A 26,230-nucleotide genomic window follows, 5' to 3' on the forward strand; every position below is an offset into this window, starting at 1 on the left:
TTATTAGATAATGGAGGTCAGGTGTGTGAGTCAGCCTCCACTGACACACGTCCACCCCTCTCCTACATCTAAGCCACAACCCACACCTCGCCACAGCTTTAATAATAATAATAATGGATTGGATTTATATAGCGCTTTTCAAGGCACCCAAAGCACTTTACAATGCCACTATTCATTCACTCTCACATTCACACACTGGTGGAGGCAGCTACGGTTGTAGCCACAGCTGCCCTGGGGCAGACTGACAGAAGCGAGGCTGCCATATCGCGCCATCGGCCCCTCTGGCCAACACCAGTAGGCAAGTAGGGTAAAGTGTCTTGCCCAAGGACACAACGACCAGGACAGAGAGCCCCGGGATCGAACCGGCGACCTTCCAGTTACAGATACGAACCCCCTGAGCCACGGTCGCCCCAGCTCTTCAGTCTGTACGGTATGTCTGCCTGTCCTTGGATACTGAGACACTAAGCTTCAGATATTCCAAACAGACAGGGTGGCTAACAGGGGTCTCCAATTACCACATAGCAGAAGTGTAAATCACGCTTTACTTGTAAGGTTTGAATGTGCGGCTTTACCTTAAAATGAGCACACTGTGTTTTTCTGCTGCGCCTTTCCAAAAGCTTAATAAAGTTGAATGAGGAAGCTCTGTCTGCTTTCCCAGGCTGCTCGTCTGTGGCTTTCCATCACTTCCACCTTCGACACTGTGAAACGCGATGTTGGCATCATCGCTGTGGTCCAATCATCTTTTTGCTTTCCTTCTTCAAGCCAATCAGCCTCCACTCTGCATACTTTAAATCACGCTGTTCATATTTCAGCTTCCCTCACAGACTCCTTCATGCAGCCCACCTCCGTCACAGGTCACTCCATCCAAGCCTCCATCTTATCTTCACCATCACCAGCGTCCAGTTCTTTGGATCTGCCCAAATTTCTATCAGTGCTGGGATCAGTGGCGTGTGCTGACTGCCCTATACACACATAACCAAAAACACCTCCTGCCACTATTTAGCAACATGTGCTGCCTGTCTGCCCTCTGCATGGATGGCTTCACCTTTCTGCACTCGTTCCTAGCTGAGGAATTAATGTTATTGCTTCTGTAGTTAAATAGATATCGATATGAACAAAAATTATTTATCAGTAGCTAAAAACAACAAGTGCTGGAGGCATATTTCAAACCATTCCCTTAGAAAAGAAGCAATAAAACACAAACTGTATTATTGGACAACTGTGGATGAAAGTAAAAATGATCTTTTTCTGGAGACAAATACTCCCCATCAGTGTTAAATCATAAGAATATCACAGTTATACATTTGTAAGGTTGAGCTCATTTTGAATACTTTACATTTAGTTTAATATTCAGCATCATATTCTATAAATCACATGTTTGTGATGGGCGTCCTGTGAAGACCAGGCCTTGATTTAAAAGTATATTAAAATATATTAATATTTAAAAATGAGCAGAATTAAAAGACTTGAGCAGACATTTCTGTCATATCTACAGGAGATTCAAATGTGAAGGAAAATGAAGACTGAGAGTTGGAAAAACAGCAGTTTGAAGCTGTCACACTCACACACTCATGGATGCTAATGTGAAAGAGCTGCTGAGCCTACAGCTGCTCAGCCTCCCTGTTTCATTAGAGCGGACACGGTCAGAGCCATCCCCACTCCATCCTGGTCAGCTTTTCTTTGAAATGTTTGAACTAATTTATTAACATTTTTTCAGACTCCATCTTCTCTACATCACACATACTGGCCAAGGTTCCTTTTAAAAGCGACACTGTGTTGGACTTCAATCAATATCAGTTCTCTTCCTGCTAAATGAGCATCAGCAGGCTTCTTTCACCACGTCTTTTTCCTTCACTGTCTGTTCTTTGTGAAATGCAGAAGCAGTCCAGAAAACAAAATGACTCATGTTTTTGTATTCCTTTCAAAGGCACATTCTGGCATTTGGAATCTGTGTGACGCTCTTCAGATTTGATCACACATATCAGTGGAGATCTCATCTTTATCTGATTTACTCATATTCCAGGTGAGTGATTTATTTCCCTCGACTCTCATCTCCCACGGGAATCATGGGTTCAAGAAATTGCTTTATTGTTCTCCAGTATCTTTCATGTCAAAGTGCTCAACCCAGTAAAACTAGGTTTAGTCTCATTATTATTATTATTGAGCTAAATGTCAGAAATGTTCTTCCTAAACATCCTGAACTTAAATTTGGTGACAACCTGCTTGAAAGCACTGATCTTGTCTTTCAGACAAGAAGATCAACTTCAATGGGGATGTGGCGTACAACACTAGAGGCCAACTCCAAGCCCATAGCACAAGTCACCATCAAGTGCGGGATCTACCAAGGAGATGCTCTGTCCTAGGGCTGGGCGATATGACCCAAAATTCATATCTCGATATTTTTTAGCTGGATGGCGATATAAGATATATATCTCGATATATATTTTTTAAAGCCATAAAGTAAGAACAAAAAGAGAGTTCTTAGTCAAAGCTGTGTCCCAGATGTCACACAGGCACTTTTATTAACATAGAGCAGATGTACATAAAATTTACTCAAAAATAAATTATGAGCATTTATTAAATAATAAATATTTAATAAATGCTCCATAAATAAAAGAAAACAATGTTGTTTTTGTGCATAACAAAAAGCTCACAATTGTGCAGTCAAAATGTAAACTAATAGACGCTGAGCATAGTAACAAAGACAGATTTCACAGCTGCTCTGTTCCCAACTTGTACTGCGTGACTGACAGCCTGGAGTTTGTAATCCGCTTCGCAACCACGTCTCTTAACAGGTGCCATTTATGGTCCTTATACACAGTAGGGTAATATTACGTTGAAGCACAGTACGTATCACTCCGCGAGGCTCAGCCGTAATGCTCCGACAATCCATCAAGCGGTGCAGCTCCGTAGCTTACCAAAGTCGTACTCAAACATTTTTGACAGATTGCTGAGCGCCGTGTACCACATAAAATCGGTTCGCGGCCATCAAGCACAACCAGAATTCATACATAAGGCGCGCTGTCAACTTTTGAGAAAATGAAAGGATTTTAGTCCGTGCAGCTCCTCTGGGCTGCATGGCGTTAGCGTGGTTAGCTCGTTAGCGTGGTTAGCTAGCTAACACGTTGACGCCGTCCAGCCCCACGCACGGGGCGATGCGCAGTAACTCGTTAACGGAGATTTGCCGTGTCCGTCTTGTCGCTTCCTGCAGGTGAAGCGATGGGGGAGGAGGGGGAGTTGTGTTCAGTGAAGGAGAGGCGAGGCCGAGTAACGTAAAGACGAAAGTGGACGAAAGAGAGGCAAACCTGCGGCTCCACAAGTATAATTATAACGTAACATAGACTATATCGATATAAAGGATATGGTCACATCTTATATCTCGTATAAAAATATATCGATATTTTTTAAAAACTCGATATATCGCCCAGCTCTACTCTGTCCCCACTGCTGTTCTGCATAGGCCTGAACCCCCTCAGTGAGATCATTAACAAGACTGGCTACGGATACCGACTACGGAACGGAGCAGTTGTCAGCCACCTCCTGTACATGGATGACATCAAGCTGTATGCCAAGAGTGAACGAGACATCGATTCACTGATCCACACTACCAGGCTATACAGCAATGACATTGGAATGTCGTTCGGACTGGAGAAGTGTAGTCGGATGGTAACAAAGAGAGGGAAGGTAGTCAGAACTGAGGGGATTGAACTACCAGAAGGCAACATTGCAGACATAGAGCACAGCTACAAGTACCTGGGGATCCCGCAGGCGAATGGGAACCATGAAGAGGCCGCTAGAAAAGCTGCAACCACCAAGTACCTGCAGAGGGTCAGGCAAGTCCTGAGGAGTCAGCTGAATGGTAAGAACAAGATCCGGGCCATCAACACCTACGCCCTGCCCGTGATCAGGTACCCTGCTGGGGTAATAGGCTGGCCAAAGGAGGAGATAGAAGCCACTGACATAAAGACAAGAAAGCTCCTGACCATGCATGGAGGGTTTCACCCCAAATCCAGCACCCTGAGGCTGTACGCTAAGCGGAAGGAAGGGGGCCAGGGACTGGTGAGTGTCAGCACCACAGTCCAGGATGAGACAACGACCATCCAAGAATACATCACGAAGATGGCCCCAACTGACCGAGTGCTCAGTGAATACCTCAGGCAGCAGAAACCCAAGAAAGAGGAGGGAGACGAGGAACCATCATGGAAGGACAGGCCCCTGCACGGTATGTACCACCGGCAGATAGAGGAGGTGGCTGATATCCAGAAATCCTACCAGTGGCTGGACAAAGCTGGACTGAAAGACAGCACAGAGGCACTAATCATGGCAGCAACCAAGTGGCCGGCATAGTAAACAAAAACCTCTGTGCCGAGTATAACCTGGAAGTCCCGGGGTCAAAATGGTAGACGCCCCCTAGCCATTCTGCGTGTCTCTAGCAGCTGGTTCATTTATGCTGCCAGACGCTCGTGGAGTGCAGTCAGCTTCTTCAGCCAGTAGGCGTGGACCATGTCGTGGCCTGGTGCTGTCCAACTCATACTGGAAACCCTTTCTTGGATGTCTGCCACGGTGATGGTTACTGGACCCTGTTCAGGGAGGTTGCTGTGGTCTGCTCTTAGACCCACGAGCCACTGAGCATTGCTGTTATGTGCTGAGTCCTTCTCCCCTTCCAGTATTGCTGACTCTCCAGCCTCGGTGGTGCTGTTCTCACATTGTTCCCCTGCCACTGAGAGTACACCTATACTAAATAAATAGTAAAGTATTTCAGTTTTTGTCCAAACTTGTTAAAGACCCTTCAACACGCAGTGAGACTTTAAAATCTAGTGTAGATTAGGCTTCAAACTTTCCTTTTTGCTAAAGCATATAGTTAGGGCTGGACCAGGTGACCCTGGATCCTCCCTTAGTTATGCTGCAATAGACGTAGGCTGCCGGGGGATTCCCATGATGCATTGAGTTTTTCCTTTCCAGTCACCTTTCTCACTCACTATGTGTTAACAGACCTCTCTGCATTGAATCATATCTGTTATTAACCTCTGTCTCTCTTCCACAGCATGTCTTTATCCTGTCTTCCTTCTCTCACCCCAACCGGTCGCAGCAGATGGCCCCGCCCCTCCCTGAGCCTGGTTCTGCTGGAGGTTTCTTCCTGTTAAAAGGGAGTTTTTCCTTCCCACTGTTGCCAAAGTGCTTGTTCATAGGGGGTCATATGATTGTTGGGTTTTCCTCTGTATCTATGAAGCGCCTTGAGGCGACTTTTGTTGTGATTTGGCGCTATATAAATAAAATTGAATTGAATTGAATTGAATTGTGTGTCACTGAGTGATGTTAAAGACTGGTTTTCTTCTGATTCAATTTTAAATCTACGTGTGATTTTATCTCACACAACCAATCAACAGTCTGACTCCCTCATTGATTTACACAAAGTATCATTCCTATATTTACTGTTTTTTTTTTCAAATGGTATTAATGACCATTGTGTCTGTTAGACAGGTGAACCTTCAAAGTATGAAACCCTAAATAACTCTGTAACCCTGCTGTCTTTCATTTATGGAACTGTGACTGGAGTAGAATCTACATCATTACCAGTGTGGGACTAGCGTGAGTGGTTTTATAAGGCTTTTATCAAAATTATAGATAAAAATGATAAATTCTGCAACAGTCCTTAGTCCTCAGATGTACAGTGTCCTTTGGGAAAGTGATGCTGTGTGGGCTGAAGCCAGGAGAACTACAGCTCAGGAATGGTTCAGCCTCTTTAATGGAAAATTCCAAGTTGGAATTTTACCTCTCCCATTAAATGCTTGTAAATATTCTACCGTCAGCGGTTAATGTTATTACAACAAAGTGGAAGCATTGTTTCCAATAAACTGCACGTTCAAATGTTTCGTCTCGCTAACGTTTCTTCTTGTCGCATGTTGAAGCTCTACTGGGAACCTTGTTAAAATCCAACCATGCAAAATAGGATTTTTTGCCATTTTTCAAGTCTGGTCTTAAACTTCTGATCGGGACAAAGCACCACATGCAGTGTTGTAAAGCACGACGCCACTGGACTCTGGAGTAGAGATTTGTTTTCAGGAGGGATGAATCTCAGTTCTCTGCCTGGCAATCGGATGGACGAGCCTGGGTTTGGCGGTTCCTAGGAGAACGGTACTTGTCTGACTGCTTTGTGCCAAGTGGAAAGTTTGGTTGAGGGAGGATTCTGTGTGTTTTGAGAGTTGGGCTCAGCGCCTTATTTCCAGTAAAAGGAACTGTTAACGCTTCAGCATACTAAGGCATTTTGGACAATTTCATGCTCTGAACTTTGTGGAAGCAGTTTGGGGATGGCATTCAAAATGACTGCAGACCAGTGCACAACGAAGCTCCATAAAGAGTTTGGAAGTTGACAGAGTCCTGACCTCAGCTCTAGGAAGGATGAGCAAGAGTAGAGAGTGGAAGCCAGGCCTTCTCATCCAACATCTGTGTCTGACTTCAGGGGGTCGACATCATATTAAACTCTATAGATTAAGAATGAAATGCATCTCTAGTTCATATGCACTTGAAGGTAGATGAGCGAATACTTTTGGCAGCGTAGTTCAGGCATGGGGAAAACGTGCTTCCATGTGTGACTGGGTTCATGAGGTTTGTCATGCAAAGTGCTCTGAGCACTCAGAGCGGTAAAGCATGCTTTAAGTACCAGTCCTACTAATTACACAAGAAATGGACTAAAAATCATTTGCAACTGGTTTGATAGGATTAAAGCGAGGAGGTCAGGAGAAGCTCCCAACAGTGAGCGTCTACAGCGAAGCTTCTGTCATGACCTATTGCTGCATTTCAGCCAGTGTCTTATCAAAGTTATGGAATTATGAATGCAGAAAAGTGCTGCCAGACTTTGATCCACCATGCAATAGCTTCTTGAACACGTCTGATTGGACCTGGTTTATCTTTTGATATGATAGTGACCCTAAACACATTGCTACACTGCAATAAAGGCACGCCTGGAGATAAACACACAGTGAACACAATCAGTCATGGATTGGCTTCTCTAGAAAGCATTTTCTATCTTTACAAAATATGTTTGAGGGTTTTTGTTACTTTTGCCCGAGTTTAGAATATTGAGACAGTCTCTGCCGGTCAGGCCTCATTTTTATTTCAATGAGACTTCTTACCTACATAAATAAGGATGTATGTAGTTACATTTTGAGTAACCTTTCAGATTTTAAAACACATTTGCTTACACACATATCCCCTGTGGGGCAGCCGGTGTAGAACTGTCCTATCACGCGTGCCGGGCTCTCCCTGTGTGACCCTCTGTGGTGAGGGAGCAGCTGACAGCAGCTCTGCTTCAGAGTTAACTGGACTAACATTTCTGATGTCCCCGGATCTCCCGTGCTGTATCCTTGTGTGTTTCTTTCATATTGGAGGCTGTTCATCGGCACTTGGAGTCATTTTATTTGATTATTTGCAAATATGGCAGTTTTCTTGGGTGGTAATTGTTTTAAAGGGGCATTGAGCTGAAGCGGTTCATTTTTACTGGTGTTGAAAGAATATAATCTTTTATGAACTCCCTCGTTACTCTCCTAATTATGTTTATTGTACCCTTTTGTCTATTGTTGCTGTTAATTCATCTTTTGTATTCTCTTATCTCCGTGGTTTGGATTTGTCGTCCCAAACTTGCATTTAGAGCCATAATGTACAAAATAATTAAAAAGAAGACTGTTTAGCTCAGAGTAAAGCTGCACAATGTAGTCCAAAGATTCTTCTTATAGTCTTAATGAAAGTCATTTGCAGCTCCGTGTTTGGCCCTTTACAGAACTCCATCACTAGAAGCGTCTGCCTTTCTCCATATACAGCGTCCCATCCACACATATGCAAACAGGCACGTGGCTTTGACCAGGGACATGGGCTGAAAGTCTTATTATGTTTAGACTCCAATATTTTAATTAGTTTGAGGAAACATCATACTTTGAGCTACATCGGACCCTTTTATTGTGTTCGCCACATGAGAAGGACTTCCTGGCATTAAGCCCTGGGGGCAAACTTTTCTAGAGTGCATATGTGAGATTGAAAAAGTGGAAGAAGCAGTAAACTACATTTGCATTGACAGCTCGTTGCATCTGCCCACAGGCAGCCAAGTTTGAGAGTTGTTGGAGGCTGAGTTTGGTTTGTGTAGTTTCTGCCCTGGAAACATTTCCTTCTGAAAGCAGCGAGGAGCTTCCTGGCACTAGCCTCACTGCCATCTGTGTCACAGTGTAGCTGTGTGACAGCTTCCTTTATCGCTGGTGTTGAGACTCTGTTCAAATAGCTTTATTCTCCGGTATTTGTCTAATATCTGGGGTTTAAATGAATCAGCTCTTCCTTCTGTTACATGTTTTTTAATAAACTATGATTAGTTTTAAAAGTCTGCCTCACCCTCAGCTCTGCTGGGTCATCACCTGTCGGCTGTTATTAGATGTACAATGAGTACCTGAAATAATTGCCGACGAGGAGCATCCCTGCATTTCTGAGAACCAGCTCACCTGTGTGAGTCACACACACACACACACACACACACACACACACACACACACACACGCACACACACACGCACACACACACACACACACACACACAGCAGTATAGCTGTGTTGTGTGCTGGCTCATGGGGAGGCTCATCTTTACATTGAACACATTAATAACTTTGCTTGCAGTCTCAGTCAAGTAGCTCTCACACAGGAAGTCAAAAGTGTGCATGAAAGCGCATTCATTGTGCCACAGCTCATTAAGTCTGACGTTAGGTGGAAGGGAGTCTGTCTGTCTTATTTATGTTAAAAACAGCACCTGTGCTCCCAGGAGTGTGTAGGCGGCCCAGAATCTGAGTCTAATAATGAAGCAGTGGAGGGGATTTTAACGACTTCATTGTATCTCTCAGGTTTGTTAGGGACAAGTGTGTGTGTGTGTGTGTGTGTGTGTGTGTGTGTGTGTGTGTGTGTGCGTGTGTGTGTGTGTGTGCGTGTGTGTGTGTGTGCGTGTGTGTGTGTGTGTGTGTGTGTGTGTGTGTTAGTAGCATGAATTTCAAATACATCTCAGATATCAGTTGGTGAATGGGACACATGTGATCTCATCTGGCATGATTTCAAATGAGTACCAGCTGTGAGACTCTTACCAGCATTGTTACTTTGTATCACACTGACAGAGATTCACTTTGTGTGTCTGGTGCTGTATATTTTCTGCCCGATTTAGCATAATTAGTATGGATAATTACCAATAGAAACCTCTGTAGACACAGATGGAGCTCTGTAAAGTTTGGCTGAGGTTCTATGATAAGCCCCTTTGATATGCAGCTATGAACTGGCCATTTGCCTTGAAAAGCTTATTTTTTAATATATGTAATAATATGAGAGCAGGAATGGAGACGGCAACAGTTTAAGTTCCTGCAAAATCAAGTTAACAGGTCGAAGGAGAATAAACTGTAGCAGTGCAAAAAGAGCCCTGCGACAGACTGGCGACCTGTCCAGGATGTACCCCGCCTTTCGCCCTATGACAGCTGGGATAGGCTCCAGCGCCCCCCGCGACCCTGAAAAGGATAAGCGGAAGCGAATGGATGGATGGATGGACAGTGCAAAAAGAGGACAACAGCAACGGCCAAGAGGTGTGGCTATGTGACGGTCAGTATGTAACAAGCACTGATGTGCTTGTTCACAGTCCTCAGTGAATATTGTGACGTTAATGATGCTATGCTGATGTTTTATGTTGTACTTTTTCCTCAGTGGGGTCAATGCACTCGTTTTTCTGTCCAGAGCGGCACAGATCAGACGCCCTAACCACCTCGACTGCGAGGGAGCGGTACCTCCTGATCCCTCGGGAGCTTCTCTGAGACTGAGGCCACCACTCTTTGGAGCAAACTCATTTCAGCTGCTTGTATCTGCGATCTTACTCTTTTCTTGGGTCACTGCCCCCAGCTCATGACCATCGGTCGGGGTTAATGTACAGCTGGACTGGTCTCTCTTGATTACAACTGTTCATTATAATTACTGCTGATACTGAACTGATTTAGAGTTTTTCATCGTTCATGAACAGTCATGTCTTATTAATAGAGATGAAATAGCTGTTACGTAGGGAAATCGCAGGGTTTTATAACAGAACTAATCTTGTGCATCAAATGTTCCAAACTATGCTAAAACAACAGGATAACAATGTTCAACACGTATTTGTGCACGTTTCTTTACACCCTCGTGGAGGGGCGTGGTCTGTGGCGCCGCTGCGGGGAGGCTGACACGCTGCAGCGGCGTCAGCTCATCACGCCTCCCTGCATTTAAGTCTGGACTGAGTCCTGAGTTTGTCGTTGCTGTGCATGTGTGGCTGGCAGCTGAAGAGCTGCAGCCGAGAGGGTTTGAAACAGCAACCGTAATAAAGAGTGAAAGGTGGTCGGGTCTGCCGTGCGTCGTCTTCAGCCGTGCTATTCTTGCATTGTAATCAGCTACAGATGTGACTTTCATTCAGTTTGTTATTAACGTTACCACTCAAAGTTACAAGAGGATGGATCGACAGCAAGAGCAACTATGGAGACTGTTTCTCATCCCAGTGGTGAGCACTGGTTTAAAATGATGACATCGGGGCCAGAGCGGCTTCAACAGTCTAGACACGTTTTAGGTTTACCATAAAAGGAACGAGATAAAATTTACATGTAGGTCAATAATGGATTCAAAGTGTTGTTTAAAAAGTGGAACGTTGTGTTATGGTTCCATAACCAAATTAGTTATCAGTCAAATTTTCAATAGTTCCTGCTTTATCTGATTTGATGTACGAGGAGCTAACCTCAGCATCACTCTATCCTAATGCGGTTTTTGCTGCGCAAGGTTCAGGTGGGCTGGGCTTTTTGGTCTTTGAAGTCAGCAGGTAGATATGCAAGTAAATGAGATCATGCAAAATGAGACACAGTTTCCTGGAGTGAAGTCAGTTTTGACACAGCTAGCTTAACTAATTAACTGTCAGCTGGCAGGTGTTTGGCTTTACACTTACTGTCCAAAACCTTCTGCCTATGCAGCAGTGAAGGGATGTCCTTCAACCTGACAAAAGCCAGCGTGAAGCATCCCTGCATGTGCCTCATGAAGCTCAAACTACTTTTTGTGCTGTAGACCAAAGTAGCAGCAATCCTTTCATCACCTGAGAGAATTGATTCAGTATCCATTTATGAACAAGTCCTCATCAACACAGTGAGTGATTTGTATTGTTATAACAGCACAGAAACCATATTGTTAATTTGCATTGGCGCTGGTGCCCTACCCTCACTTTTAAATGCATTTAGACACTGAGGGTTTTCGGGAGGAGCCGTGCTGCTCTCTGAGAGGAAGCTAGTACCATGCTCTCCTGAGTTTTAAATGCACTTTAGAACAGCACACAGCAACACTACATATGAGCAGGCGTAGGGAGGTTTGAGGTCTTCACTCACCCCGGGGGCCGTCAGGGCTGGGGGGCTGGGAGGAGGTGCTGGCCGTCAGACTGGGGTCTGGGATGCGGGGCCTCCCCGCTACTGCAGATAAGGAGGTGGTCCGCTTGCTTCCACCCCAGAGAGAAGGGTTACATCTCCTGGGTCTAGGTGTGGCTTGCCCCTCTGAGGGCGGGGGTACCTGGACCTGGGATATAGAGTATGTTTGGGGAGTGCGACTGTCTGTGCAGTGTCTATTTGTATCTGTCTACACGTTGGGTGAGTGCCGAGTATTTGGTGGTGCATATGGGGTGGGAATGCACGTTTGTGTCCGCGTGCGCCTGTTCGTCTGTGCCTATATGTCAGGTTGGGTCTTAGACTCAACCTCTCTGGGTACATCTCAGGCCCTCCAAGGTTTGGAGGTCTGTCTCCCCTCACCACACTCCCTGCCGGTGGCTGATGCCCTCAGACGTTGGTGTGTTGGTGGTCCTTGTCGTCTGGGGCTGGGCGCTCATGTATGTACCGGCTCACTCCTGGTGGCCGATTGGCGGGGCCGGGCGCCTGTGGCCCGGCTGGGCTCCTTCCTCTGGGCCTGAAGCTCGGTCCTCTCTGGCACAGCTGGCTGCCGGCAGAGCCCGCGGGCACGCCACTGCAACCCCCTCTGGCCTCTGCTCCGTAGCTGCTGGGTGACCTCTCCTTTGGGGCTCTACTCAGCTCTTCCCAGGAAGGTGGCACGGTTCCCCCCCTTTGGTGGTCCTCCTCGGGTCCTCGTACTCTGGGGCGTCTGGATGTCTGGAGCTTTGATCTCCTCCATACCTGCTTCATGCCCTGGAGGACGGGGCTATGGCTCCCCACACTCCCTAGCAGATCGTTACATGGAGAAACCTTTGGAATGCAAGCATGCTGATCCACACAGGTATGCACACAGGTGTACACACAGGTGTACACAGACGCGGACTACAGCTTTCTTGGCTGCTGCCTCAAAGCACATTGTGCGCTGTCTATCTTGCGTGCTGCACAATATCGTTTATTACTTAGCATCTACTGATATCTACTGCTAGCTAGTCTATTGTGATGGTGCCGTGTTTTTTATTATGTTGCTCTTTGTTGTTTGCTTTCTCTTCTGTTTTTTTTCTCCATACAGGTGACCCAGGTGTTTTGTTTGTTTTTCTTTCTTTCTTCCCCCCTTCTCACCGTCTCTTCTCCCCTCTGGTTTTCTTTCTCTCCCTCTCTTTCTTTCATTCTTTCTAAAAAAAATAAGTTTATTGATATCTCTGTGTTCGTGTGGTATTTATGGAGCAGCCTCTTGCAATCAAACCATTTGCTAGGGATGGGTATCGTTTAGGTTTTATCTGATACCGGTGCCAAATCGGTACTTTTGAAACGGTGCCGGTGCTCAAACGGTGCTCAAACCGGTGCTTAAAGAATGGAGAACACAAAATTGGTCCAAAAACCTCTCATGTTCAGCTGTTTTTTGTAAAAAGATAACAATGTTAGCCTTTTCTGCAGCTATGGGGCATATATGGTATCACTCTTGGCTGGAAGCAGTGCTTAATCAATGGAAAAAACACAAACTTTGTCCAAAAACCTCTCATGTTCAGCTGTTTTCCACTTTTTCTTTGGTCATTTTAGCCTTTTTGGCCAGGGTGAAGGGAGTATCTGCCATCAAACAAGAAGACAGCCGCATGTAGCTATGATGATGTTTGCTAGTTCACCTTACATGCATTAATGTAATAACGTGGTTAGCCTACTCAGCGTAAATTACACACGAACAACATGAAGCTACTCACGCAGAGAAGAACGGCTGCTGCTGCATCATCATCCTCATCATTTCTGCTACACTGGCAGGGCTGGGGGCCAGGACTCTCCTCTTCGGGTTTTTGGGGGATATTGCTAACTCCGGGTCAGATAACAGGCACCACACCCGCAGTAGATGTGCTCGGTGTGAGGTCTCGCAGCAAGCTATCATACGGCGCATTTCTCGGCTTTTAAAAAAAACTCTATGCGTCGCCAGCTGTTTAATCGGATTCTTGGTGTTACCTCCTTTGACAGTATCACAGTATCAGCTTAAAGCACTTGTTGCTGCTGAGTTTGCATCTTTTGCTGTGAAGTACAGCCAGACTTTGACCGCTTCGCCTTGGACATTTTTAATCTGTAGCTCTGCCCTAAAAGAACGTACGTACCTGGCCCCGCCTACTATCCTCGGAAACGTAAAATGATTGGCTAGAAGTGTATCACAGCTCAGGAAAAAAAGCACTGAAATAAAGCACCGAAATGTGCGCTGCTTTTCGGTCTGGTTACTACCGTTTATGTCAGAACCGGTGGCATCATGGCACCGGACACCGGTGCCCATCCCTACCATTCGCTGATCAGAACTGGTTCAGAAGCACATTTCCTTCTCACACACAAATGAATGCAGCACATTAAAAGCATATCTGTGGTAGCTTTTATCCCTGCTGAGTTATCAAGTACTCTACATATTGCAGGCAAAGCGACAAACACTAAATATTTTAAGAGCTCATGTCAAAAGTGGCCAGGAAACCGAATGTGAAATCTTTGCTAGTTCCAGACTTGCAATGAAAAAGGTTCATGTGCGATGAAAACAGGTGTATGCATGCCAGTAGAAGAAGAGTGACTGACTTCAATCCAGACTCTAACAATCTAAAAATTCTCAACAGCAAAAACCAAATAAACAGCTTTCACGTGTAACTTTAAGGCTCCATTGCCTCACAGCAAGACGGTTTGGAGTTTGCTTCCACCGTCAGGTCTTTCTGTGTGGAGTTTGCATGTTCTCCCTGTGTTAGAGTTGGACCCAGAAGAACAGGGTTTGAGTCCCGTGTGCAGCTCTTTTAAGCCACATTAATTTGTTGCCTAAGCCTAACAAAATAACCAGTAGTAACAGTGAGCTAAAAGAAAATGTATGCACATAATGATATTTTGATCATTCAGCAGTCATCCACTGTCTTTGCATCCTAAAGTTAAGAATTATGACTAGAAAACAACGTCAGCAGTCCGACTTTATACTCGATGACTGATTTTGTAATCGTATCACCAGACCTGCGGCCACATGTTCTGGACACTCGGGTAAAGAGAGGGGCTGAGCCGTCAACTGATCACCACCTGGTGGTGATTTGGATCAGGTGGAGGGGGAGGACGCTGGACAGACACAAATAGTGAGGATGTGCCCCAGTCTGTACGATCTTCAACACACACCTCCAACAGAGCTTCATTCCAAGGGAGACTGGGAACATTGGACTATGTTCAGCACTCCCACTGCTGAAGCTGCTGCACTGAGCTGCAAGGTGGTTGGCGCCGTCGTGGTGCAACATTGTCGGGAGGTGGATACTGGCAATACTGGCACGTCTTCCATGGAGGAGGCAGTTTCTGGGGATGAGGGGGACACACCTCCACAATGTTGCGTGGAGATCAGGGGCGGTACTTCTGGATTGGCAGACCGGGGGGTGTTGGTTCCCATTTTTCAGAAGGGTTACTGGGGGGGGGGGGGGGGGGGGGGTTCAGCTATAGAAGGAACACACTCCTCAGCCTCCCTGGGAAAGTCTATCCTAGGAGAATTCATCCATTAGTCAAACCTCGGATACAGGAGGAACAATGCAGTTTTCGTCTTGGTTGTGGAACACTGGACCAGCTCTTTACCCACTCAATGATATTTGAGGGTGCATGGGAGTTTGCCCAACCAGTCTAAATGTGCTTTGTGGACTTGGAGAAGGAGCTCGACCGTGTCCCTCAGAGTGTGCTATGGGAGGTGCTACGGGAGTATGGGGTGTCTGGCTCATTGCTACAGGCCATTTGATCCTTACACAGCTGTTGTAAGAGCTTGGTTCGCATTGCCTGCAATAAGTCGGACTCGTTTGGGTGATGGGCTCCGCCTGGGCTGCCCTTTGTCTCCGGTTCTGTTCGTAATCTTTATGGACAGAATTTCTAGGCGAAGCCAAGTTCTTCACTTCGGTGGTCTCAGGATCTCATCTCTGATTTTCGCAGATGATGTGGTTCTGGTGGCTTCATCAGGTGATGGCCTCTTGCACTGAAATGGTTCGCAGCCGAGTGTGAAGCAGCGGGAATGAGAATCAGCGCCTCCAAATCTGAGGCCATGAAAAGAGTAGAGCGCCAGGGACGAGACACTGCCCTGAGGGGAGGAGTTTAAGCATCTCGGGGTCTTGTTCACGAGTGACGGGAGATCGTCACTCGGATTGTTGCAGCGGTCGCAGTGATGCGGACGCCGTGCTAGTCTGTTGTGGTGAAGAGAGAGCTGAGTGTAAAAGTGAAGCTCTCAATTTACTGATGGTTCTACGTCCCTGCGAGCTGTGGGATCTTTATGTGCTGAGAACATCAATATTCTTATAGTTTCCCATTTTTTGCACAAAAACTTTGGCACATATAGATCGTTGGAGAAAGAGTGAGCTGCTTATTTACACAGTGCTTACTAATGAGCATGCTAGCGGCTAACTTGCAAGTGTCGACACACCCACAGTGTCAGGGGAAGTCACAGAGGCGTGGGTATTCACCACACTGTTTCTTTTGCACAAAGGAACACTAAACTGTGAAAACACCAGGATGGCACATTTTATTATTATTAAACTTTTCTTTATTAGAACACTGTACATATAGAAATCCTTCATGTGAGAATTGCTCCAAGAGTGTTTCATTAATAATTGCAGCCCCGTGTTTCATCCCTTGGCTCTATTTCTTCCTGTTTTCTTCTTCCTGAGCTGCCTGAAGATCTTATTGATCTAAACTTTGCACAGCAATTATCAAAAACACTGGGGAGCACAGCAAAGTAGACACTTTCCTATTTCTTTTGCCTGTGCACACAACACGAGCGCGTGGAGTAGCAGGAACAACTTATACCAAACACTTTATATTCAATATTTTTAGCAGCAGTTTTGAATCGATTAGCATAAATTTATTTGCATAAGTTTAGTTGCTTCACTCGTCAGTTGTTTTGTTGTAATTGCCACTTACACTAATGGTATACGTTAGTAGAGGGAATGTATTTTGTGTACTGCTCCAATTATACTGACCATTGCAGTAAATCTTTATTACTGTTTGTGTATAATTGTGAATAAAACTCCAGACATTTGCAAACTTAGTCGTATAAAATTCCAATGACGAGAGGAAACTTATGCAGCTCCTATCCTGATCCCGTGTGCCGTTTTTACCAGGTGCCAACTAAGTGAACACCAGCCTCCGGGAGTTATTGAGCGGACTCACTGCTTTTTAGCGCCCGTTTTCAGTATAGAGGTGAGGATGCCTCTGAGGATGCCTTCTGTGAATATTCTCCAAAAATACTGCCCCGCTTCAAAAGTTGTTTGTATGTCTAAAATATATTTACAGACATTTATATCTTACATGTTAATAAAGTTCAAACTCTGCTGGGTGCCAGGTAGTCCTGGGCTTCTGGGGCCCTGTCAACGACTTGTACCGGGGGGCCGGCCTGTAGCAGGGTCAGCTGGCCCTTGTCTCTGGTCCTCTGGGACTCTCACCTTTGGCTTCCACCCTTCGGCCCTCTTTGGGCCTTCGGATGGTCCTGGTCCCATGTCTGTCTGCCTCCAGGCCTCTGGGCGGCATCGCTGCAGCTTCCCACCATCATTATCAAATACATATGTGGCAAAGACACAGGCACTCATGCACACTGTAAGAAGACTGTTGATTCATGTATCTGTGTATTTTCTTATTTCTTGTTCTCCAGGCGCAGCAGTCGGTGATACATCGTGCACTTCTATTTGTTTTCTAACATGTAACTGTGCAGAATGATAAATGCTCATTTTTAATTTGATGGCAGGAGCAGGGGCACGCGTCACACTGTGTTGCATCACCTCTTATTTCAACATCAGTCCAAGTATGCGAGAACTGAGAAAACAGAATGCTGTACTTTTGAGCATCCAGTGGTTTCCCACTGATGCCTGACATCAGAGTTCAGCTGCAGTTCGCAGCCTCATTTGTTGTTTCGTAATACACCCATTTTTTCCAGTGTGCCACAGGTCTGGAAAGCAGTACACAATGTCATTTGCAATGGTTTTTCTGAAATAAGAAATCCAGTATTGTCACGGTATGGCATGGCACACCGTGGAAGGAGTGGGGAAGGAGGACCCAGGCGCGGTGCTCTATGTACAAACAGTGTTTATTTACAGAGTGAAAACAACGTAACAATAAATCCCCGTGTTCTCCCAGACTCCCGTGTCGTGTCTCCCGTGAATAGTCCGTGTGCTCTCTGCTCCCGTGTCAGCACCCCCCGGTGCTCGCTGCTCTCCGTGCCTTCCACGCTCTTCCTGCGGGAAGCAATAGCGCAGCTGTCAGGACACTCAGAAATGGCAGGCATACACTTTCTGACTAAACTTAGGCAGGGTGACTAATGTGGAGTCTCATGCAATGATCCCACGTCGGTGGGAGCTCCAAGACTCTCCTAAGTAGCTCCCCCGACGAGCCCTGATCAGCGGCAGGTGTGTGGCTTCGGGTGTGGCCAGTCCTTCCACAGGGCCACACCCCTCAGGCCTGCAGGTGGCTGAGCTCCATCCTCCAAGCATACCGCAGACGTACACACACACACACACACACACACACACACACACACACACACACACACACACACACACACACACACACTCACATCTACAAGCATGGAGAAGAGCAGCAGCAACACCAAAATACATATAATAATAATAATAATAATAATAATAATAATAATAATAATAATAATAATAATATAATACATAACTGCTCAGGGATCCTGGGTCGCCCAGTCCCAGGACCCTGACAAGTATAGTCCCCTGTAGTGCTCCCTCAAGGTCTGAAGACTGTAGCCATCTGTGCTGCTGATGCAGGGCCTCCATCCTCATGTCGGAAAGACTTTCTGCTCTTTTCTACACAAGCTTGTGACTAATTGACCTAATTGGTTATCAGTCTTCCAACAGCTATTTGTTTGAACATTACTGAAATGTTACACTGTTGTTGCCAGTGTCCAAACATATAAATACACTTCATAAACTTCAAAATGCTAAGAAGACAAAATTGAGAGATAAGGAAAGCCTGTGTAGAACACCGGTGCCAGTTCATTGCTAAACAGAGTGACTGAAAGCTTTCATCCTTCTCACATCCTGTGGACAGAACTGATCCAACTACCACTTTAGTGAGTTTGTATGTACTCACTGTTTCTGAAAATCTCCAGCTTACTGTTCCTTCCTGAACATCACTGCAAAACTGGTAAAGCTCTTCCTTGAAGCTGAGAATGCTGAGATAATCAAAGCTCTCCCAGAGTCCTCGTCTGAGTTATACGGGAAACCGCAGCAGCATGAGAACGTTCTTCCAGCTGTAACAATCAATAACTGTCATTAGACATTTCCATAAAACAAACAAACACTACAGTGACGACTCAGCTTTGATCGGAGAGTTTTTCTGTTCCTCTGTTCAGACCTGATCTTTCTTCACACTGAGAGATGAATCAACCCCGCGTGGTCGGGCACAGACAGAGATTGATGCTGGACATCCTGCCTGTAATCCGTCGCTCATCTTGATCAATACGAAAACTGTGACTGAACTTTGTCCTTGTTAGGAAAAAAGACAGGTCAAAGGTACAGATACAGTACTCAATAATCAAACAAAAAGCCTGTTCTCCATCACATCGAGACTCTCACTCAGAGAACCAAGGTTACAGTGTAACCGCACGTTAACGTTGGCTTCTGTCACTGAAACACTTCAGATGTCCAGATGTGTGCTTCACCCACTTAACAGGCATTTATCCAGGCCACTTCGTGAGTGAGTCTGTAGCAGACTGACTGCACAGTGTTAGTGCTGTTTGATCCTCTGGGGAGATCAGCGTAATGCAGATGCACCTTTAAGGTTCAGAAGTAAATGGTCTGTATTTGTATTGAAGTGAAGCCATTTTACAACAAAAAGTAGCAATATATCGACTTTTATTATTAAATTATACATCTATACAATAGATTCTTAATAAAACCGCAGCTATACAAATCATTAAGAAGTGAGCACATGATATTACCCATTGCAGTGTAACTGAAACTCTCAGAGGTATGCATTCATTCACAAATATGGGGATCATCTTCAGGCGTATTTGGAGGACATGCACAGAGAGGGTACACGGGCTCAGCCACACCGCTGTCCTTCCTCAGCTGGAGCTCCAGTCTTTGTACGCATCAGTGCACCGGTCCAAACATTTCTACGTGAGGGAAATCTCACTGCTTTGTTTTTTAAACATTTTATTCTGACATTCAGATCCCAGGAGAATGAACACTTGAGTTCATGACAAGATGCTAAATAAATGGCCGTGTTTCTGTCAGCTTTTCTTTGGACTTAACCTTTACATTTAGCCCGTTAAGTTCAAAGCATAACTGATGGTGACAAAGACAGGAATGCAGCCAGAGAGCAGCTGAGCCCAGGATAATGAGATCAGTATGATAATGCAGAACTGGGCTCAAAAGGCTGCTTTTGAAATTTAGACAACGTGATTTGTTTTCTCTGGCATCACCTTCGTGCCCACTAGAAGCAAGGATCTAAAAAAGCAAAGTAGTCTCCATTTCCATCCGTCCTTTAATTTGCCTTCGTCACGTCCATTTGAGACAGAAACCACTGCACTCCCAGTAAATCTGAAAATAAATTCATTCCATCCGGTATGATATTGGCCGTCTTCTTTTATGCAAAGATTAAACTTCTGCTCTACGGCTTTGGTGCTCCACAAGTGAATGCTCTATGAAACAACTCCCAGACATTTGCCAGCAAAGTTCGGACGTTCTCCTCCACGAAACCTCGCAAACGTGCTGCTGTGATTCTAACCTCGTTACTGTGACTTCTGTGAACCCAAAACCTGTCGTATGAAGCAAACTGCTGTCTGTATGTTACTGAACACAAGCTGCAGGGTTGGAGGCTGTAACTGCTGCTACTGGCTGCCTGTGGTGTTTCACGTGGACCCTCTGCTTGATGATTACACCCTTTAGTCTTGGCATAAATAACTGCTATAAATAATACATTTCTCTCAGTTATTTTCTTATTTCTGCTACTTTATGACACAATTCACACCTTTTTTACACATTGCATCTCCTTCATTATGAACAGAAACAGCTGCAACACTCGCTGTTGACACTGAGTCAGGGCCTCATTTATCATTTTTCTCCTCGTTAATATCAAGTTTGTACGTTTTGTTGTTGTCACATGAAAGTAGCGACGTCAGATTCAAATTCCACCGATGTTCATTTATCCACGTAACACTTGGTGTGGCCATGCTGTGGCCAGGTTTATAGAAAAGACTGTGACGAGATGTTCACTGGTCCCGTTGGCCAGCAGGGGCTGGTCCTCGTTGAGTCAAACAGAGAATAAAACAGGGCTTTACAGTGTGACTGATTGCTGGGCTATCAGTGCTCAGCACGAGGCTACTCTAAAGGATGCCATGGCGGCTACATCCATCCCTTACATATGTGGCACGTCTGTGTGAGGTCGTCTGTGAGCACGGCAGCCTCACACGCTGGTCACACCTTTGTGACATGAATCTGGGAATGACGACAACACAAACAGGGGTTATTGTGGTCACTTCTCCCACCCAGAAACCTCAAATATGTGGGTGTGTGGACCCCCGTCTATGTGCTGAGGGTAACTTCATGATGTGCTGAACACTGTGCTGTGGGCACGCGATCAGTTTTTATTATCATGGTCGTCATTATTATTATTTTCTTCCTGCAGACGTTGATAAATGAGGCCCTCGCTGCACATCAACAAAGAATCTATGGGCCTGTTCCATCTGTCAGTTTGCACGCTGCTATCAACCGCGCCGTGGTAAACAGCCTGTTGAAAGAAATGTTAGCGATGGTCACCCCTCGCCAACAGCTGCGCTCTAGAGACGATGAAATTCTATGAAATTCCCATTTTCTTCAGCGAATGACAATAAGCTCTTTTGTGGGGACATGTGCCTGCGTCTGTGAGGGTCACAGCAAGAACTCAAATCCAAACAGATATGCAAATCAGGCACTCACACAGTGTCGGCAGTGTTGTCCCTTTGCTGCGACATTCACCCCCAGTGGAAACACAAACAGAGAGCAGCGGATGGATGCATATCTTACAGGCCTTGCCTACATTTCCTGACTAACAAATACAATTTAGTGAGTCCCACAGAAATGTGGAAATATTGTTGTGCACATTCAGGACGGTCGGCGGCTTCTGCGCTCGCCGCGCTCGTCCACGCCCCCGCGTTCACCCCTGGGAACGATCGACTTTTGCTTTACACATTTCGCAATGACGGAAACCACGGCAGCTTGATTCTGACAATTTCACCAACATCAAATACACTACGAGCTGCAAAGATTCAGCCGCCTGCTTTTACAGGAGCATTGAGAGTGGAGTCTGCTGACTTTTGCAGAGTCCCTGGGGAACTTCCAGGGCGGAGATATGCAGTGTTGTAAGAAATCCTGCGGCAGCACGTCCACCTGTGAGTCCTTTAGAAGAAAGAGGCAAGTTTGTGACATCGGCTGCACGCTGCAGTCAGATGTAGTATTCCTTCACGCTGTCTCTGACTGGGTTGTGGAGGTGCAGCTCAGTCCTGTAGTCTGTGTACATGCTGTGTCTGTGCTCCTCTTTGATGCTGCCGCTGCTCCTCTGGGCCCGCCGCTGCTGGTACACCAGGCGGATCACCACAGCCAGTGCGCACACGGTTATGAAGACCACTGCAGTGACCACACCTGGAAACGACGCAGGGAAGGCAGGTTAGATGATGGCGGTGTTGGTGGCCTCAGGTTTAAGTAGTGTAGGAGTGTTAGCAGTACGTTTAGCCCTGCACACATGTGGACACAGGACCTTAAAGCTGGGATTACTGCACGCTTGGTCTCTGATCGAATGATTTCTTTGAACAGTTCCTCTCAAGGATACCTGAACAGCATCAACGTTTAATGAGAGCACAAGATGTTACTACACAGGAGTCTGCGTACACTCTAATATGTGAATAAGTGAAGCTTCCAGTGTGTGAAGGCTAACGACTCGTTAGTGATCTCGACCGACTATCGTACAGCTGGTAGTTTATCTGTTCATCATGGCAGCATAAAAAGGACTAGTTTGACTTTGGATTGATCCCAAAGGTAACTGAGTGAATACATCAGGACAAAGGCTGTTTCTTCAGGACTTCCAGCATCATTAGTTAAAACGACTTCACACTAGTACAACTTATTTGGATGCGTCCCCACGGGTCTGGGAGGAGACACGCTGGTTAGAATATTCAAGGACAACCGAGGACTGCTGGAACAGCATCCTGTCCACAGTGGGGTTTTACACTGCGACGGACCAAGAGGGGGCTGACAGAGAGAGAAGCTCCAACACCAACAACTCTGAATCTGACTGGGATTTACAGCTGCCCACACGGACCAGTCAAGCCTTCTGGAGTCAAACACGATGAAGATGATCATTTTCATACATAATGGCACTGTACCAACTGTCAGCGTGATGCTGATGCATGGTTAACCTAAGCTAACGCTACCTTGCGAACGCATATATGTACATATTTGAGCCTGTATGTGTAGTCTGCATATACAGACTGTGTGGATAAGAGCCCCCCCCCCCAAAAAAAACAGCCAAACCTATTTAATCATGTCACCTATGGAGAAAATAAAGGGTCAAATTACCACGACATTCATCCCCCGGATGAGTGGACGGAGACTTCTGACCAAAGCAATTATCTCTTTATTTCTCAGCAAGTTTGGTAAAAATGATCCAGACAAATTTTACAAACGACGATGAAGAAGCTAATCTAATCTACTTTCCCTGAAACTGAGTCCACCTGGTCTGACAATGAGTTTGTCATGAAGAGATTTGAACACTCCTGCACACATCGTGTGAGGGAAATTTTAAATGGGTGGATTTTAACTCAAAGTAAGTAGCCTTCAGTATTAGCATCCCCTTTGTGCCTTTGAAAGGAGAATCAAACGAGACTGCCGTCCTCCTGTGACAAACATCATTGATTAGACATGATTTACAAAGATAATTAAAGAAAACAGGATGCATCACAATTTAATCTGCAGCCACAACAAAGAGATGATGTCAAATTTCCGAAGAGCTAAACTGAAATAAACAAGTTGAATGAAATAAATGTTTGTAACAATCAAAGCTATCGTATCATTTATTGATTGGAGCTGACTAATCCTCCGACTGTGATTGAATAATGTGACTTTTATTGAGAAATGTACTGATTTGTCTTCTTGTCAAGAGGCTGATGAAAAGACTGCAACCCTGTCAGCTGTCTGTGGTGAAGCTGAGGGATCAGTAACACCTCCGAGTCCCTGATGGTTGCCTGGAAACTGGTCTGAGCCAAGAAGCTGTCTCACGGTCACCGCGGGAGACAGCTTCCTTCACTCTTTGATGGTTGTGATTTCACAAAACAGGTTAATTAACAACATTTAAATGAAATTGTCCTTATTCCAGCCTTTATGTTGAGCTCGACGGTGTTGTGTCTTCATATTTACCTTACAGACAGCAGAACAGATGCATATGAAGCAAACAAGCAAATGACAGAGCTGTTACCGGAAACAGGCACAGCGCCTCAGAGAATGAACACTAAAGATGATCACAGTTAGAGGGCCTCTGATAGGCTTTATAAGTAATATCTGGGGACATGTAGCTATAAAATTAAATGCTTGCTTGTTCAGAAAACACACATCACAGCATCAAGTTTCATTTCAAATAAAAAGAAGGTTTAAGACACGATCGTGGCAATAAGCTCGAGCTGGGCCGAGTTATCGAGAGATAAGGAAAAAGCATTAAGACGGAGCCAAATGGAGAGAATGACAAATGACAAACAGCTGGGACTCATTTTCAATTAAGCAAAGGAAAAACAGGAGCACAGCACAGACCTGCTATTACAGCCAAATCCTTCTGGGTGCTGCCGGCACGCTGCTCTTTGTCTTTATTTGCATTTACAGCCTGATCTGCAGAGCAAAGAGAAACATCATCATTTTCATACATACCATGTCAACTTCTCTTTACTGACTGGCTCCTCCTCCTGTACAACGAGGCGTGCTGCAGTACAGTGCATGACATGATGATTACATTTGGTTCATGAGAGGCAAAGACAAACAGTCTATTTAAATGTCTCTGCTTCTGAAAACGATTTTAAACAGCAGTACAACCCTGGAAGTCCTGATTTACACAATCCAGTTTTACTGTGATCATGTTCTGTTTGGTTTGTAGCTCTTTGGCTTGTTGCACCGCTGTGACGTCAGCCAACGTTTCTGTAACACATCCAGTCCAGTGAGAACAGCTGTCTTTGTGTCTGGACTTCAGGCAAACGAGAAACTATTTCACATGCGGGTCGGGGTCATCTTCTTTAAAACTGATCGCTGTGAAAGACGCACAGAGCAATGCCAGCAAAAAGCCAGCTCGGTGTCGATACAACAGGAAAAAGCAAATATGGAAACCAGTGCTGCTATACTGGTCTTAAGATAACAAACCCTACAGAGAGCTCTGGCCTGTGTACATAAGATCCAATGCTAATGCTAACCACACTGTCATGGAAATATGATCCTAACCATCACAAACTGAAACAGAAACTCTTCAGTAGCTCAGCTTTGGTTTCATGTGACCACGACACTTTTATCCAAGCCTTCTCTGAACCATCTAGATGTTCGATGGCAAACTCACGCTGTGGCTTCTTGAGCAAGGGGACTGTGTGGGGGCTGCAAGATTTCCATCCATGACGCCGTCGTGTTGCCAACGGTGGCGACTGCGTCCCGGCGTGCTTTAGGTCATTACTGCTGTGTGATTTTGGGCTGATCCACTACGATTCACGTCTCAGATTTTGATTCTGAGCTCCAGACCGAGGACAATAGATGGTCCTTTTACTTTTATTCCATTTATGAAGAATTGCACAGCTGATGGTTTCATTCTATCCAAATTTCTCAGATGACTTTAGTTCAGTTTTATTTATGTAGAAACAAATCACAGCAACGAGTTCCTCAAAGTGCTTCAAAGACTCAGATTAACAGACAGAAACAATCAGCTCGTGTGTTTGTGAGTCTAAGTAAACAGATCATCAGTGTCATGGATGTGGATGTTTTACCTTGCAGAGTATGTGACTCGGCTAGCGCGCCACAATTTGATTGGACCAGCGGGCCACGGACGGTGACCAATGAGCTCCCGCGATTGGTCAGCGCTACCTTCAGTGGTGCGACATGATTAAACTGGACTGAGGAGAGGCAGCCAATGAAACCTTTAGAAGCTCCTTGTATCACTTCCTCATCAAAATTCTCCATTCCTACAAAGACACAGCCGAGGAGTGAGAAATGCTTCTGGCTTCGTTCGGTCAAAGCTGAATGAGAAGGACTGATTGCAGAGACTTACTGGTGACTTTGCCTAACGTCAGCGATCGTATGAGGATCAGCTCCGCGTCAGATGACAGTGTGTACTTTCTGTGGATGTCCTGGTTGATCTGGTTGGATAGAAAGAAATCAGATAACAAGGTGATTACACGAAATTCAAAGCAAGGTAACAGCAGCTGCAGCTCAGCGTAAGAGCGAGCTGTGTGTTCACTGCAGCCTCACCTGAAAGCAGCTACAGGTAGCTCTGAAGTGAGTTTGACCTTGTACCTCTGTGCCGTCATGCTGACTCGGAATAATCGCTTAACACGGTGAAGTGCAATAAAAGTGAAGGGTTTCAGTTTCCTATTGCATGAAAAGATGCACACGATGTGCACACCTTTCCTCTTTAGATGAATCCTGCTGTCTCGTCATGTTAGTCACATTGTTTCACTCAAATAGCTACAGTGCTGTAAAAACGTCGTTGCACACTTCCTCATTTCTTAATTTTCTTTTGCATGTTTGTCACACTTACATGTTCCTGATCATCAAGTAACTTTGATCA

General features: G+C 45.4%; 1 protein-coding gene across 1 annotated transcript in view; it reads right to left on the reverse strand.

The window, feature by feature from the left end:
• Positions 1-19,292: 19,292 nt before the first annotated feature.
• Positions 19,293-26,230, reverse strand: part of cntnap5a (contactin associated protein family member 5a) — a 143,186-nt gene continuing 136,248 nt past the window's right edge. The window contains exons 21-24 of the mRNA XM_080903767.1: positions 25,712-25,799; positions 25,431-25,625; positions 24,226-24,300; positions 19,293-22,068 (exon numbers count right to left, since the gene is read on the reverse strand). Coding sequence (XP_080759893.1) covers positions 21,872-22,068; positions 24,226-24,300; positions 25,431-25,625; positions 25,712-25,799 — 555 coding nt within the window. The 3' untranslated portion in view covers positions 19,293-21,871. The remainder of the gene's footprint in view (positions 22,069-24,225; positions 24,301-25,430; positions 25,626-25,711; positions 25,800-26,230) is intronic.

The sequence above is a fragment of the Rhamphochromis sp. 'chilingali' genome, assembly GCF_963969265.1.
Source record: "Rhamphochromis sp. 'chilingali' genome assembly, chromosome: 14".
Lineage (NCBI taxonomy): Eukaryota > Metazoa > Chordata > Actinopteri > Cichliformes > Cichlidae > Rhamphochromis > Rhamphochromis sp. 'chilingali'.